Source organism: Aquarana catesbeiana, linkage group LG10 (genome assembly GCF_042186555.1).
Source record: "Aquarana catesbeiana isolate 2022-GZ linkage group LG10, ASM4218655v1, whole genome shotgun sequence".
Lineage (NCBI taxonomy): Eukaryota > Metazoa > Chordata > Amphibia > Anura > Ranidae > Aquarana > Aquarana catesbeiana.
In genome coordinates, this window is record NC_133333.1 from 159,759,077 (window position 1) to 159,775,859 (window position 16,783).

The following is a 16,783-nucleotide window of genomic DNA, read 5'->3' on the forward strand; positions in this document are numbered from 1 at the left end:
AACCAGGTTATTTTGGAGGCCCAAGGCCTCTCTTTTGTAGGGAGGGGGTTTATTTCGTTTACATTAGCAAGAACATTGTTCTACCATCTGTTGCTTTTTGTGAGAATGTTAGCCTTTGTTTGCTCTGTCGCCCACCCCTTAGTTGGACAATGGTCCTTATATACCTGAATTGTTTCCAGTAATGTACAATTAAGATTTTTTACTTAGGGTAAAACCCTTCTCTTGGAGTACATTATGAGAAGTAAAGGCAAAATTGAGGCATTCTGGGAGAGGAAGGGTTATATTGGGCTGGCCTTACAGCTTTGTCTTCCCAGTGTCCAATTTCCTAAAGACAGCAGCATAACCCTATGTACCTGAATACCTGTGCCAGCCCTCAATATATACATACCACAAATGATGCTCAGATAGGGAGGATGCAGTAGGTATAGTTACCCACAACTATAGATCTTGTGAATTCCTCACTGTTGGGTGGATTCATTAAAGGCAAATCGACTTTGTATTTTGGAAGGGCAGTTTCTCTGGAGCTTAGTAAATGAGGGGAAGCTCTGCTGACTTCCATTATCCAATCATGCGCAAGCAAAAGTGTGCCCCACCCACCCCACCCCCATTTCCTTGTATGTGATTGGGTATTCTTTGTAAAAGGAAGCTTCACCTCATTTACAAAGCTCTGGAGCAACTGTACTTGCAAAGTTCACAGTCTGTTTGCCTTTAGTAAATCCACCCTTGTGTTTCCTGCATCCAACCATTTCAAGGCCATAAAAATAATCAAAAAAAAAAAAAAAAGGACTCCATGAACTGGAAGAGAACCACTAAAACACCAGAACACCCCCGTAATAAAATTATGTCTAAAATGGTAGCAGACTGGCTGCATTTTTATGCGTAAAGAAAATATTTTTTCATTTGGGTCAAATTCAAATTTTCAAAGGCAGACATAGTGCAGGCAGAGACCTAGGCAATGTGAAGCATTTGATTCACAAACCTTTTTCCTTCTATTATTGCATACATTTGTGACTAAATCTTCAATTAGTGATGACTTTCCCCAATCAGTTCACAAAATGCTTTAGATCCAAATATTATGTTGGGAACCTGTTTGTACAAAAACTATTATTTCTCCAATATTTTGATAATAGCCCTCTGCCAAAAAAAAAAAAGTTTGTTTTTTTAAGACTGATTTACTGTAATAGACCTGAATAGCTGATCAAACACAGCTGAAAGAAGAGACACCCTCTTTAATTTGCAGAAGTACCCAACAATGAGCAAAAATGCTATATTTCTTTGTAGCACAGCATGACCTGTAAACCAAGTAAAACTGACTAAAAGTATTAGCATATTTACAAGTAAAATAATGACAGATTACATAATGCAGAAAGACTTTATTGGAAACTTGTTGACAAAGCACAGACACTGCTGCATTTAAGTATCACGAAAAGGTTTTGGTCCATATTTCAGATAACAGGGATACATGATGTCAATTATTCCACATACATAAAGGAATGCAGATGCAGAGTAGACTGGTTGGATCCTCATGGGTGGGACACAGTTTAGCTGCTCTCTCCCATGGTGTGCTTGTCAAACAGGTACTCGCCCATGCCGTTCTGGGGCAGCCCAAGGCGCTTCAGGTTGGTGATGTAATCTCCAAGCTGCTTAATAGACTTCACCTGTTCCTCCAGGTATTCAGTCTCCAAGAAGTCACACAGCTAAAAAAAAAAAAAACAATAGAACCAGTTAATTGTTTGTTTGAAATCTATCAAACTAATGCAGAGTATGAAAATATACGTTTCTTATAGAAACCAGGTTCTTACAACTTACAGTACATGATTAGAGTGACTGTAAGAATTAGAACTTGTTACCATTTGGAAACACCAGTTACGCTGCAAAGCTCTTACAGTGGCACCAGTTATAGGTCACCAGCCCATAACTGCTGTCTGCATGTTTCTAGAGTAGGAGAAAAATTCCTGATTCAGTTCTCTGTCTAGCTTCAGACAGAAGTCTGTAGGAATCTTAAAGGCTAAACACCAAGCAAGGTGTGACAAAATAGTAGTCATGTGACTAGATAGTAGGAGAGGGTGTTGGGCAAAGAAAAACAAAAAGGTAGTAGTAGTGAGGCGTCTGTCAACATTTGGCATGGCATACTAACTTTCTACCCTATGTGCACTGCATAAAGGTTCCCCAGTAGCCTTCTTGGGAATCTTAGAAACTTTTCTTCCACTGCTGTAGATACATTATACAACGCCCAAACTTTCCTCATGTCGAAATGCGAGATGCAGTTTGCAGATCATTTAGAGCAAATCTATCACATAAAGTAAGTTTATGAACTGGATAACTGATTATTCTGAACACACCAAGAAGTTCAGGCACATTCCTGCCCATATTGCAACATAAGGACATCCCAAATAGTCATTGTGCTGGGGGGGGGGATGATTTGAAGTACTGGATTTGCATAATATGAGCACCGCAAGTCTGGGGGCTCATGCAGACATCTCAAGTCCCGCATTTCTGCGGCGGCTCCCGCACACCAACAAGAGCCTCCCGGTCTCTCGGGAATGATCGGTGCGGCGGGGATCAGCTGTGATCACGATCTCCCTAGTATAGATTTTTAGCTGATAGCCGCTTCTCCTTCTCTCCCTCCCGTGGCTGATGGCTAAAAAGCTATACAGGGAGATCGGTGATCACAGCTGTCCCTCCAGCCACACCGATCATCCCCAGCTGCTCTGTGTCCTCCTCCGTGTCCTTCTCCACCCCCCCCTCGTCCCCCGCAACCGGCTCCCCTCCTCTCCTCTCCCGCCAGCTGTGAGGGGAACTAGTAATAGGACACAGTGAGCAAGATCGCTCCTGTGATTACTGAGCAGAGTAAACTGTGTTTACTCTGCTCAGTTTATGAATGGACAGGAGCCTCTGTCTCCTGTTCATTCATCTTTAGTGCTGAGAAAGGGACTGGGGATTGTGTCCTCAGTCACTTTGTCTGTCTCAGAGGGGAGGTGTCAGGGGTCTGTTTAGACCCCTGACATCTCACCAAAGCCCCCCCAAAAATATAAAAAAAAATATTGTAAAAAAAATTCTAAAAAATGAAAAAGTGTAAAAAAAATTAAAACAAACTACTGACACCACTCTCCCCTGCCCTACCAACACTGTCCACTGCCCCAACCCTTTCTCCCCAAAAAGCACTGTGAAAAAAAATTAAAAACAAATGAAATTGTAAAAAAATCAGTTATTAAAAATAAAAAACTACTGACACCGTCCACTGGCACCCACCCCCCACCCCCTTCCCCAGAAGCACTGCGAAAAAATATTGAGAAAGTGATTTTAAAAAAATGTTGCCATGGGGGGGGGTTGGGGGGGGCCTTTGCAGGCGCGAAGCTCCACCTCCCTGAAATTTGTTTTTGCAGGTTGGGATGTCTGCTCATGGTGTGCACTGGATTACAGTTGTGTATCTTGTGGCACCATCACCTGCACTCCTGTTTGGTCAATTTGGGCTGACTCTTGGGTTTTGTCTATTTTTTTTCTTTAGACTCATTATTTTGTGGTTCACCATAAAACATCCTTCCACCAACTACCAGGACTCAGTGTAGGCAGATACTTACATGGGGGTCAACCTTGTCAGATCCCACTTTGTGCAGGTCCAGAAGAGCCTGATTCACAGTCTTTTCCAGCTGCAGAGCAGCCTGCATGGCCTCCAGGGTGTTACCCCATTCATCACGCTCTGGTTTCTGAGAAAAATATGGAATGTCTACAGTTAGAATATTTACATTATGAAAATCTCCATTATACCAATAAAGTTGAGAGTTGTCTATTGTGGCTACATTACAATCATGTATGCATTTCTTTCTATTTGCATAATTTAGAGAAGCGGTTGTGTTTTAGTTCCATTAAGCAATCTGCATATAATGAAACCGCCTCTAGTGTCTTCATGACACATCAGGGAATCTGGTTTGCCTACCAAGTCAGATACAGGCATAAGAGGATCATCAGTAATAAGATATACAAAACAGACAGAAAATTTGGTGGCAAAGTCACCTTTTTCAACCATCTGCATGAACCTCCACATGATTCAAACATCCAGCTTGAGCAGTGAACCACTAAGTTCTGTCCTCAAACATGATCTCTGGATTCACTTTATTCCTAGACCCAACAGGCCTCACCTACAAGGTTTGGACATCACACCCCAACAGTAAGGATGATACTAAATACATTTTTACCTTGACATCCTGCAGGACAATGCGACCCCCACGTTTGTTCTGATACTTCATCAATTTCTCAGCATGCTCCCTCTCTTCGTGACTTTGTTCCTTGAAAAACTTGGCCACATTGTGAAGGGCGATATCATCACGGTCAAAGTAGAAAGCCTGAAGGAAGAGGGTAGAAATGTAATTTAAAATTAGACACATACAGATCTTGAGCAGTAGCAGGTGTTCAAATAAGGGGAGTTTATTCTGTCCAACAATTTGATCTATCACATCAATCTTTGCCAAAGCAAGAAATTCACAATTAGCTATAATGTTCCAAAAACTTAGGAGTATCCCAGGACTGCTACATGTTTATCAGTGTAAGATACATGGAGTGACAGACACTGTGGCTGGGGCCTAGTTTGGCCAATTACAGGGAAGAATCCCTTTCAAAAGTTTAGCAGTTATCCAGTGGATTTGGTCATTTTAACCCAGCCATAGACTATTTGAATCTCAGCTGGTTCAGCAGGGCATGGCCAAGATTCAAACCATGTATGGGCAGGCTAAATGTACCTAAGTTGATCGATCAACTTGGGTTCGACCAGCCTGTCAGAGTTTGCATGCAATTATTGCTAGTGGCTATTAGAGCCGCTAGCAATAATCATGGTGTTCTCCTGGCTGCTCTATGGGAGTCATTCCCCCATCAACACTGACTGTGTTGATGGGGGAATTGAGCGATTTTCTTCACTCCATCTATGGCCCGCCTAAATCTTGGTGATTTTGGGTTCATAAAGAATAGGACAACAACATTAAGCCCAAGAAGTAACCTGTGTCTCTTATTGTGCAACAGAGTCATCCATTTTGTAGTCCTCCATTATTCAGCTCCTTTCAAATTATCACCCGTGTACCCAATGACTCATTACTAAGCAATAACAAAAGTGATTTCAGAAAGTCTTTCTAAATGACGCTTTATCAGAAGCAAACTGGTACTGGTCTTTACACTTATGAAAAAAAGTCCACTAGAAAATACTTGGTAAAACCCCAGCTCTACAAGACTCTGCAGCTAGCCTTTGTACATAAAGAGCAGAAGCCACAATAGCTTTTTCACAAACGCCATTTACAAGTCTTTCCACTGAAGAATGAGCCTGGAGAGAGCAAAGATTTCAGTGCTGGGAGGGGTGTTGGTAGTAATGTAATGTATAGTATGCAAGTAGGCGGGGGTTGGGTTCTGAGTTCTCTTGTCCCCCTCCCATCAGTGTTCTTGCACAACAGAAAAAAAAAAACTGGTTTTCAGCCTCTCAGCACAAGGAGAGATAAGATAGTTGGGAACAGAGGGTGGGAAGCACTGCAAAGAGCTGATATTGATTACTGGGTGCAAGGTAGGCGGTGCAGGAAACAGCACAATGTGTGGATTCTTGTTTGCATAGAGTAACAGTGAGCTCACTACAAGGTGCCATCTTGCCTTTGTTAAACAGCAGTAAAGGGAAGTAAAACAGCATACAGACGTAAATGAGCCAACAAGGTAGTCAGCAATCAAATCCTACTGTTAGGCTGAGACGTTCAGTTCTATAAATACATCTGATCAACAACAGGCAATAGAATGTGCCATTCTATCCAGTTGATCTGATCACAGCAATATTCTGATAGGACAAGCTGGAGTAATCGTCATGCACACCATGGAACATCTGTGGGACACAGAATGGCTACACAGCAATGTATCCAGATCATTAGGTATAGAAGGCGTTTCTATATCATTTAGGTATTGATATGCCACTGTGTTACCATTTTAGCATAATGCTGAACACAATAGCGCAACTGCCTTTAAGATGAGTATTGTAGAGCCAGAGACTTTACAATATGGCTGCTGGCTCCTTTTTATACATAACTAGGTCCCTGCCTGAAAATGTTTTTCTCATAAAAGGTACTTACCATGGAGAGGTAGGTGTAGGAGGCGTACAGCTCCATGTTCACCATACGGTTGATGGCAGCCTCGCAGTCGCGGTGGAAGTTCTGGCGCACCTGGGAATCCATTTCAGCGGTTTGGTGGTTTTGGGTGGCGCAAAAAAATCAGTAATGCAATAGATGTTTCAAAAGTAAAAGAGCAAAGGACTCAGAGAGGGTTCCGTTCAAACACTGTTGAAGCAAGAACTCTACTAAGAGTCAGGTGTAGATTTGATCACAGCACAAAGGAGCTCTGTATATATAGGCAACCAGCCTGAGAGACTGGGGACTGCCCCCCTCCCTTCACTTACATCATCTTCTAGAAGCCAATCAAAGTCCAAGTATGCTGCTGACAGTCACAGGCAGAGAGGAACGTGTGCACCAATAGTGTTTTTAGAGCAGTGTGTAAAAAAAAAAAAAAAAAAATGCAGATTCACATTTGCTGGGCAGAAAATTTCAGTTATGCAAGTGTAAAATTTTACTAGAAAAATAATGCTCACAATAAATCCCTGTGTCTAATAATTCTAGCTTTAAAATAAACGTTGTAACACCTACATATACAGCATACATCAACCCCTTGTCTACAGGGGCAATGTTTTTATTTTTTTGCACACATATTGAAATCAGGATTTTTTGCTAGAAATTACTGTAAAACCCACAAAAAGTATATGGTTTATGAAAGCAGAGACTATGGAGAATAAAATGGTTATATTTGAAATTTATGTCACACTAAATTTGTGCAGCTATTTATCAAATGCATATTTTCAGGAAATAATACACTAGAATGGATTTTAGTGCAAAGAAATCCAATATTTTATTAACTTTTTTTGATAAAATATAAAAGATGGGGTTGCGTTGAGTAAATACTGTAGATACCAAACATGTCAAGCTGTAAAATTTCACATGCCTGTGGAACTGCAAAAAACAATGGTACCCAAAATTCTTCATAGGTGATGCTTTCAAAGCCTTTTGAGGTTACCACTTTAGAGTTAACCATAATTTATGGCCCTAGAATTATTGCTTTTATCCTGGGGTTTCTGACGATACACATGCTCACCCTGCACTTTTGATATAAGGGTTGGAATTGAGGGGACAGGGGTGCTTTAAAGGGTTTTCAATTTTTTTTTTAACTTTATTTTTTTGTTTGTTTTGCTACTTTATTGCTATTGCTATCATAAGGGGGCTAACTAGCCCCCTAATTTGATATCATGGCCAGGTGACAAGTACTCTTTAAAGAGACCTTGAGGGTCTAATATCTCCCTGCCTTCCAATACAGCTATTTGAGCACAGATTGTGCTAAAAAAACTGCATCCTTGACTATACTAGCCAAGGAATGACAGACGTGATGCCAGAAGTGACATAATACATATTGCTTTCAGGGTCATTAGTCCCAGGAGAGTTTGGGGAATGTATTTCTGGGTTCGTCTTGCTCTCACTGTGGAAATATTTGTCCACGGTCCTGGGCTGCCCGAAAGGAACGGGAGAGCCTGGGAACTATGGCGGTGCCACGGAGGGGGGTGCACTTTGAGAGCCCCAAAGAAGTCATCACTTTTGTCAGGAAGCCCTTCACCGGCTGTAAAAGCTCAAAGCTGCAGCAGCAGTTGTGAGCTTGATTTAACCACTGGTGAGGGCCACTTGCCCATGCACATGTGCAGGGATACCTCTCCTCTTGTGTACGCGTTCATCAATGCCCGGGACCAGGCAGGGCCATGCTCAAGATCAAGATTATGGCAGAACTCTGGCTTAGAGATGAGCTGTACACTGTGTGCAGCTGTGAACATAGAGTTCCTCTGTAAAACGTGTTGTCCCATGTTACTACACCTTTGCTTGATGAATGTTGCAATAAGGAGGGACACCGCTAAGTCCATGACCTCTCCACTAGGCCAGCATAACTCTGCCACCTCACTTCCACTGACAGAATGGGGTCCCGTCATGCACTAATTAACTCCCTCTGCTCTCTCGTTACCCGTGGCAACTACTCTCCTGCTCCGATGTTCCTGCCAAGTTAACCTTTTGTAGTGGCCTTGCTTTCATACCCTGGGTGTGCTTTACAGGTTCTGCTCTTCTTATATATTGTGTACCACCATGTACCCCTTGAATAACTTCAGACCAGGCTTAAAGTGTTACTAAAGTAAACATTTCTTTTTTTTTTTTATTAAAATAGAAAACATGTTATATTTACCTGCTCTGTGCAGTGGTATTGCACAGAGCTGCTCCAATCCTCCTTTTTTTTCAGGTCCCCCGGCGGAGATCCTGGCTCCTTCTCTTCTTCATGTGTCCCCATAGCAAGCCCCTTGCTGTGGAGGCACACACAGTCCTGAGCTGTGTGTCTATGAGGCCACGCTCTATAAACTTACACAGCGGGACTTAGCACCGCCCCTGGGGCACAACCAGCATGCCGGGTTTTACCTGCAGTAAGCACTGTCTGCTCCCGGCGGGGACGGCTTCCCCCGCCCTCCCTGGCACCCCCCCCCACTGGGACAAGACAATGGCCTGGCAGTGCTCTGGCTCTCGGCCCTCCTTCCCCTGGATCACACCGCTGCCTTATACACACAATGCTCTGACTCTCTGCCCCCACTGATCAGCACTGCCATTGGAAGTCCCCTCCTTTTTCACCTCCAGCTCTCTGCTCTACTCCCGGTGCCTCCCTCTAAGTTCACAGGAGCCGGAACTACAGAGGAGGCATGTGTGCTGACAGTATTGACTGTTAGCAAGCATTGAGAACAACACTGGAAACAACATTGGGCAGTATACATCCTCAACAATGTTGGTTTGCGGCAGAACCCTTGGAGACCACCAAAATTTTCTCGTGCACCATCAGTGGTCCACGAACCACTGGTTGGTAACCGCTAGCATAGTGAATACGTGTCACAGAATTCAAGTAAGTAAATGTGTGTGGGATTCTCACAAAGTAAACCTAATAGGAGTTGACTAGAAGAAAATTTAAATTTAATGATGAAATGAATATGGAATTTCACATTTTGACCATTGATACCTAAAGCCTAACTCCTGGTTTCACTTACATAGTTACATAGTTACATAGTAGGTGAGGTTGAAAAAAGACACAAGTCCATCAAGTCCAACCTATGTGTGTGATTATGTGTCAGTATTACATTACATATCCCTGTATATTGCGGTCATTCAGGTGATTATCTAATAGTTTCTTGAAGCTATCAATGCTCCCCGCTGAGACCACCGCCTGTGGAAGGGAATTCCACATCCTTGCCGCTCTTACAGTAAAGAACCCTCTACGTAGTTTAAGGTTAAACCTCTTTTCTTCTAATTGTAATGAGTGGCCACGAGTCTTATTAAACTCTCTTCTGCGAAAAAGTTTTATCCCTATTGTGGGGTCACCAGTACAGTATTTGTAAATTGAAATCATATCCCCTCTCAAGCATCTCTTCTCCAGAGAGAATAAGTTCAGTGCTCGCAACCTTTCCTCATAACTAAGATCCTCCAGACCCTTTATTAGCTTTGTTGCCCTTCTTTGTACTCGCTCCATTTCCAGTACGTCCCTCCTGAGGACTGGTGCCCAGAACTGGACAGCATACTCCAGGTGCGGCCGGACCAGAGTCTTGTAGAGCGGGAGAATTATCGTTTTATCTCTGCATATTGATCCCCCTTTTAATGCATGCCAATATTCTGTTTGCTTTATTAGCAGCAGCTTGGCATTGCATGCCATTGCTGAGCCTATCATCTACTAGGACCCCCAGGTCCTTTTCCATCCTAGATTCCCCCAGAGGTTCTCCCCCCAGTGTATAGATTGCATTCATATTTTTGCCACCCAAATGCATTATTTTACATTTTTCTACATTGAACCTCATTTGCCATGTAGTCGCCCACCCCATTAATTTGTTCAGGTCTTTTTGCAAGATTTCCACATCCTGCGGAGAAGTTATTGCCCTGCTTAGCTTAGTATCGTCTGCAAATACAGAGATTGAACTGTTTATCCCTTCCTCCAGGTCGTTTATGAACAAATTAAATAGGATTGGTCCCAGCACAGAACCCTGGGGAACCCCACTACCCACCCCTGACCATTCTGAGTACTACCCATTTATCACCACCCTCTGAACACGCCCTTGTAGCCAGTTTTCAATCCATGTACTCACCCTATGGTCCATGCCAACGCACCTTATTTTGTACAGTAAACGTTTATGGGGAACTGTGTCAAATGCTTTTGCAAAATCCAGATACACCACGTCTACGGGCCCTCCTTTATCTAGATGGCAACTCACCTCCTCATAGAAGGTTAATAGATTGGTTTGGCAAGAACGATTCTTCATGAATCCATGCTGATTACTGCTAATGATATCATTCTTATTACTAAAATCTTGTATATAGTCCCTTATCATCCCCTCCAAGAGTTTACATACTATTGATGTTAGGCTAACTGGTCTGTAATTACCAGGGATGTTTTTTGGGCCCTTTTTAAATATTGGTGCTACATTGGCTTTTCTCCAATCAGCTGGTACCATTCCAGTCAATAGACTGTCTGTAAAAATTAGGAACAACGGTCTGGCAATCACCTGACTGAGTTCCCTAAGTACCCTCGGATGCAAGCCATCTGGTCCCGGTGATTTATTAATGTTAAGTTTCTCAAGTCTAATTTTAATTCCGTCCTCTGTTAACCATGTAGGTGCTTCCTGTGTTGTGTCATGAGGATAAACACTGCAGTTTTGGTTACTGAAGCCCCCCGATTCACTCGTGAAGACTGAGGAGAAGAATAAATTCAATACCTTTGCCATCTCCCCATCCTTTGTAACCAGATGTCCTTCCTCATTCTTTATGGGGCCAATATGGTCTGTCCTCCCTTTTTTACTGTTTACATACTTAAAGAATTTCTTGGGATTTTTTTTGCTCTCCTCCGCTATGTGTCTTTCATGTTCTATCTTAGCCATCCTAATTGCACCCTTACATTTCTTATTGCATTCTTTATAAATTCTGAATGCTGAGGATGATCCCTCAACCTTGTATTTTTTGAAGGCCTTCTCCTTTGCTTTTATATGCATTTTTACATTGGAGTTAAGCCATCCAGGATGTTTGTTCGCTCTTTTAAATTTATTACCCAATGGAATACATTGGCTAATGCCTTATTTAATATGCTCTTAAAGCAAGCCCATCTCTCCTCCGTATTCTTTGTTCCTAATATTTTATCCCAATTTATGCCTTTTAGCAAGGTTTGTAGTTTAGGGAAGTTTGCTCTTTTGAAATTCAGTGTCTTTGTGTTTCCTTCATGTTTCCTATTTGTGTGATTTATACTGAAACTAATTGACCTGTGATCGCTGTTACCTAAATTGCCCCGTATTTCCACATCTGTTATCAGGTCTGTATTGTTGGTAATCAGTAGATCTAGTAATGTTTTATTTCTAGTTGGTGTGTCTACCATCTGACCCATAAAATTGTCCTGCAAGACACAAAGGAACTGGCGAGCCTTAAATGAATGCGCGGTTCCCTCCGCCCAGTCTATGTCTGGATAATTAAAATCCCCCATTATGATAACACTTCCCATCCCTGCTGCTAATCCAATTTGTGATAGGAGATCCGTCTCCACTTCTTCCCTCAGGTTAGGGGGCCTATAGCATACTCCCAGTATTATTTTCCCCTTCATTTAATTTCAAAAATACCACTTGTGCTATGGTTTAGTGAACTGACCCTTGTGAGGGTGTGATGCCTTTTCATGTCTGGAAGTTCCAGTCAGGGAATGCACATTTATTTAGTAAAGCTTCTATACATAGCACTAAACCTGCCAATTACAATGTCATTTTCTACAGAAAAGAATACATGATGGGTCGGCTAAACACGACTAGGCAGATCTGGATAGAGTGCAAGCTGAGCTTATAGCGTGCTAGGCTAGCATGACTTGGCAGATCTAGGAAACACAATGTTCCCTTCCACAGGCGGTGGTCTCAGCAGGGAGCATCGATAGTTTCAAAAAACTATTAGATAAGCACCTGAACGACCGTAACATACAGGGATATACAATGTAATACTGACATTTAATCACACACATGGGTTGGACTTGGTGTCTTTTTTCAACCTCACCTACTATGTAACTATGTAAGGAAGTGGGTAGTGTGAATGACGTGAACTGGTTGCTGTGACGACTAGAGGGAGGAACAGAGGTGGATGAAGCAACTTTCGAGCATAAATCAGATCTGATGTAAACCTATTGTAAGGATCTGGTCATATGATCCACTATAACCTGTTTATATACATTCTGGTGTCTCTAGTAAAAGGCCAAAGCTGGCTTATCTTTATTCAGTGCATCCGGAAAGTATTCACAGCGCTTTACTTTTTCCACATTTTGTTATGTTACAGCCTTATTCTAAAATGGATTACATTCATGACTGCTGAGGCGCAATGAGGTCCCATACCATAACATTTTTTTCATAGCCAACTTTAAGACCTTACCCCTTCTTCCCATCCAATAAAGACCACTTACAACCATTAATGTTGGAAAGGGCAAGGCCACAGCTTTTATTAACTCAGATACATAACATTAAACATTTTAACAGTGCCAGTCACAGTTGCACTGTGAGCACACAATTCCAAATGGGACAGGGAGATGAAGGAGGGGCCTGTCCTTACCATAAGTGCCGGACCGGCCGTCTATCTCCCAATTACCATCAAGGGCATACCTATTAAGCCATGTTTGCTGGCAAGGTCACCAAAACCGCCACCCGCCTGTCAGTAAGCTACTGACGGGTGCCCCACCGCAGCCAGCGCTTGTTCCACACCCCGCTGAAGGCCCAGATTAAAGATGTCCAAACCGATATCATTGAGATGGACTCCATCCCTTCTCAGCAAGTCAGTATTATCACCTTCTAGATCTTTGTGGTGGACCCCAACCCCCCCCGATCTGACGAACGAATTTAGCCACTTGAGCATTGACTTTCCGACGAAAGTGTTCCAGACGGGGGCCAGGGACATCTCGCGCCCATATTGAGCGATGAACAATTTCTGACCAGACGAACATCAGGTTGGTAAAGACCGCATAACACTGGGCAATGTCGCTTTTAATAGCTGAAATGAGATCCACAGATCGCGTGTAACCAACATCATTCCCACTAGCGTGAACAACCAGGATGATGGGACCAGAAACATGTGCGCAAAGCTGCCAACATTCCGGAAGGACCTGAGGCCAGCGCAACCCGTGTAACCCAAGCCAGCGAACTCTTGCCGAATTGGATGAGAAGCCAAAGTTTCTACCGTAGTTTCGGATCCCTGCGCGGCGAGCGGCCCAGTAGATGAATGAATCACCCAGTATCCATATCTGAGCCGGGGGGCAACCTGTAAATTAACACAAAAGATGTGGACGGACATACAATGAAAAATGAGATGATTCCCATCTACCTAGTCGCTGAAGTTCCGTATCGCAAAACCCCAAACCAGAAGCGGCGGTTGCAGCACCGATACGAAACGAGTGGGTCGAGAAATCCCCCGCAGGGAGGCCTAAAGCCTCAAGACAGCGGCGGAAAACCCTTAAAAATTGAAACCGACTCAGAGAGGAGGAATCGGCGTGAATGAAAAACGTAGGAGACGAGGGGCGCGCAGCCACAAACGGAAGGGCCAGAGACACCGGGCAAAATGGGCCACCGCAATGATGCAGGACTACTCGGCGGGCCCTGCCGAAACTGTCGGTCTTGGATGTCCGCAACAAAACCGTCGCACTACGTTCCGACAAAGAAACGTCCTCCCGGATACCCCCTGGGGACAACTTGGATTTGGAAACTAATTCGCCGATGCGAAATGCCCCAAAGAACGCCCACGAAAAGGCAACCCGGAAAAGGAGGGTCTCAAACCCCGATGAGCACACCTCCGGCAACAAGGACAGAATACCCGAGAGAATCTGAACAGAAATAGGGCACCTAGCGTCAGGTGAATGGGTGACCAGTTTCCAACCCCGCAACACCCGCCGGACCGGGAAAGCTTTGGTGACATCCTCCCACCCAAGGAGTTGGAACCAGAAGGACAACGCCGACATGGCAGAGGAAACGGTAGAGCCGAAACACCTTTTTCCTGCAAATAAACTAGATAGGCAAATAAAGCCAAACGTCTGTCATCTGAAGAAGAAATGGTAAACTCACCGCCCGACGCTTGGGACCACTCGTGCCAGACCCGGCAGTACGACTCCCACGTCCGCGGAGAAAGTGACGACCGTAGAGGCTCTAGCAATCCCCGGAAACGAGGTTCCATAAGTGGGCCGGACATGGGAGGCCCTCCAGAGAAGCCGACGGAGCCAGGGAGCGAAAACGAAGGAACTGTTGATGGGAAAGAGCATCAGCAATATCATTAGAGACTCCCGGAACATGTCTGGCCCTAATATAAATGTTAAAATGCAAACATTTTAGGACTAAAAATCGCAGCAGCGAAACGACTGGAGGGGAACTGGCCGACTGCTTGTTCACTACCTGCACCACGCTCATATTGTCCGACCAGAAGACTACCTGATGATTGCGCAACCGTTCACCCCAAAGCTCAACGGCAACAATGATCGGAAAAAGCTCCAGTAGGGTGAGGTTGCGCAGCAAGTCCATTTGGGCCCATGAGGCTGGCCAGCGTTCAGCAGGCCACTCCCCTTGAAAGAAAGCGCCGAAACCACAGGAGCCTGCTGCATCGGTATATAACTCCAGCTGTGAATTCGGCACTTCCTCCCGCAACCAACAAGACTGTCCATTGTAGGACTGCAAAAAAGATAGCCAAATCCCCAAGTCGTCCCGCATGGGCTTGGTGATCCGGACATAGTGGTGAGGGGCAGTTACGCCCTTCGTGGCCCACGACAGGCGCCTGCAAAAGGCTCTCCCCATACGTATGACCCTACAGGCGAAGACCAAATGACCCAGCAACGACTGTAGCTGCTTCAACTGCAGTTTTTTCGCCCCCTTAGCCAAGCGAACCAATGAGAGAAGCCTGGTTAGCTTGTCACTAGGCAGCCGAAAAACCATCGCCACCGTGTCTATCTCTATCCCTAGAAACGCCAAAACCGTTACGGGACCCTCGGTTTTGTCAGCGGACAGTGGGACAGCGAAACACCGGCAAATATCCTGAAAAACAGAGAGGAGGCATTGACACTCGGCCGCTGGGCCTACGAAGAGGAAGTCATCTAGGTAGTGTAGAAGGGACTGAAGACCAGCCTCCTGGGCGACTACCCATTCGAGGAAGCTGCTAAATAGCTCAAAGAAATAACACGAAATGGCGAAACCCATGGGAAGGCACATGTCAAAGAAATAGCTTCCTTGGAAGTAGCAACCTAGGAGATGGAAACAGTCCGGGTGGATCGGGAGAAGGCGAAAAGCGGACTCAATGTCCGCCTTTACCAGCAGAGCGGACTGCCCCGCTGTCCTAACGAGGTGGAGCGCCTTATCGAAAGACGCGTAATGTACCCTGGATTCCTCCCTGTCGATGCCGTCATTCACCGAGGAGCCAGAAGGTTAGGATAAGTGATGAATAAGGTGAAATTTACCCCCCGCCTTTTTTGGGACCACACCGAGGGGAGACACCCTCAGGTTGTGGAAAGGGGGGAGATCAAATGGGCCCGCCATGCGCCCCAGTTCTAACTCCTTCTGAAGCTTCTCAGCCACAATGGACTCGAATTCCACTGCTGATTTTAAATTTGGAGACATGGTCGGGGCGTCCGATGGGGAAAAAGGGATCCAGAAACCGCGGTCCAGGCCATCCTTCAGGATCAGGGCCTCTCTATGAGGGGGGTGCCGGTCTAGCCAGGGAAGCATCTCTAAGATGTTCACCGGCGTCCTCCGGTTTAGGAAGGTCAGTCTTGGCTCCAGATCTGGGAAGCGCCCGTTTACTTCTCCGGAAGCATCGGCTGGCGGGGTGTGCGCCCCCACAACTGGAGCACTCATGCCGGAAGCGACAGGCAGAGTACCACTTGCAGTGGCTTTCATTGAAAAGCCAGCCGATACCCTTTTTTGAAGCGGCCGACGCTCCGGATTGAGGAGCGCCGACCGCGGACTGAAAGGACGAAGGCCTGCGAGGGCACATAAGCAGCAACCACAGGCTACCGTCCTGACAATCGAAGCGAAACTCCTTACGTGCCGCCATTTTTTGGCGAAATTGGTTGTCATAATGGAACCAACACTGACCCCCGTAAACCTTGTATGCACCCCAAATGAGATCTAAATAACAAAACAGCGAAGTTGCCAACTCCGGGAACCGCTCGCAGAGCACTCCTGCGTAGGCGCAGAACCCTTGCAGCCAGTTCCCAAAAGTCCTAGGAAGCTGTTTAGGTTTGTCACCCTGCGCCGACACGTCAACCCGTCGAGATTTATCGATCGTCTCCCTATCCGGCAGCACGAGGGCGAGGAAATCGACGAATTCGCGTCGCCATATCTTTTCTTTCATCTCCTCCATTAGGTGGGTACCAGTAGGCGCAACCGCCCACAAAGCACCACAGGAAGCAGAGGTGGGATTGGGCGCCGAGCCCGAAACTCCCATACTGGAAAGAACTGATTTGACGACCGACGCTATGCGGTCTTCTGGGCCCAATACGGAAGCATCAGCTGACCTACCCCAAATCAATTCGCAGTACATGAACATCTACCAGCTCCAGCTGGCTGACCCGGGGCGGTTGCTGCCGCCAGCCCGGGTCTGGAGCCGAAATCTCCCGCCCTGCCGGGCGCAGGGAGACGAGGCCGGGTAACCGTTGCAGGCATCCCACTTGG

General features: G+C 45.2%; 1 protein-coding gene across 1 annotated transcript; it reads right to left on the reverse strand.

Moving 5' to 3' along the window:
- Positions 1-1,358: 1,358 nt before the first annotated feature.
- LOC141110978 (ferritin, higher subunit) lies at positions 1,359-6,364 on the reverse strand. The gene is made up of 4 exons (XM_073602842.1): positions 6,093-6,364; positions 4,197-4,343; positions 3,582-3,707; positions 1,359-1,697 (listed from the first exon to the last, which is right to left on the reverse strand). The coding sequence occupies exons 1-4, from the start codon at positions 6,192-6,194 to the stop codon at positions 1,542-1,544; spliced, it is 531 nt and encodes a 176-aa protein (XP_073458943.1). The 5' UTR covers positions 6,195-6,364; the 3' UTR covers positions 1,359-1,541.
- Positions 6,365-16,783: the final 10,419 nt, after the last annotated feature.

Excerpts from the sequence above, each read along its gene's own strand:
- LOC141110978 (XM_073602842.1), bottom strand. The coding sequence starts at position 6,194 with ATGGATTCCCAGGTGCGCCAGAACTTCCACCGCGACTGCGAGGCTGCC. Across the intron at positions 4,344-6,092 it reads CCTACACCTACCTCTCCATG|GCTTTCTACTTTGACCGTGA; the intron begins GTAAGTACCTTT and ends CTCTTCCTTCAG. Across the intron at positions 3,708-4,196 it reads TTGTCCTGCAGGATGTCAAG|AAACCAGAGCGTGATGAATG; the intron begins GTAAAAATGTAT and ends TATTTTTCTCAG.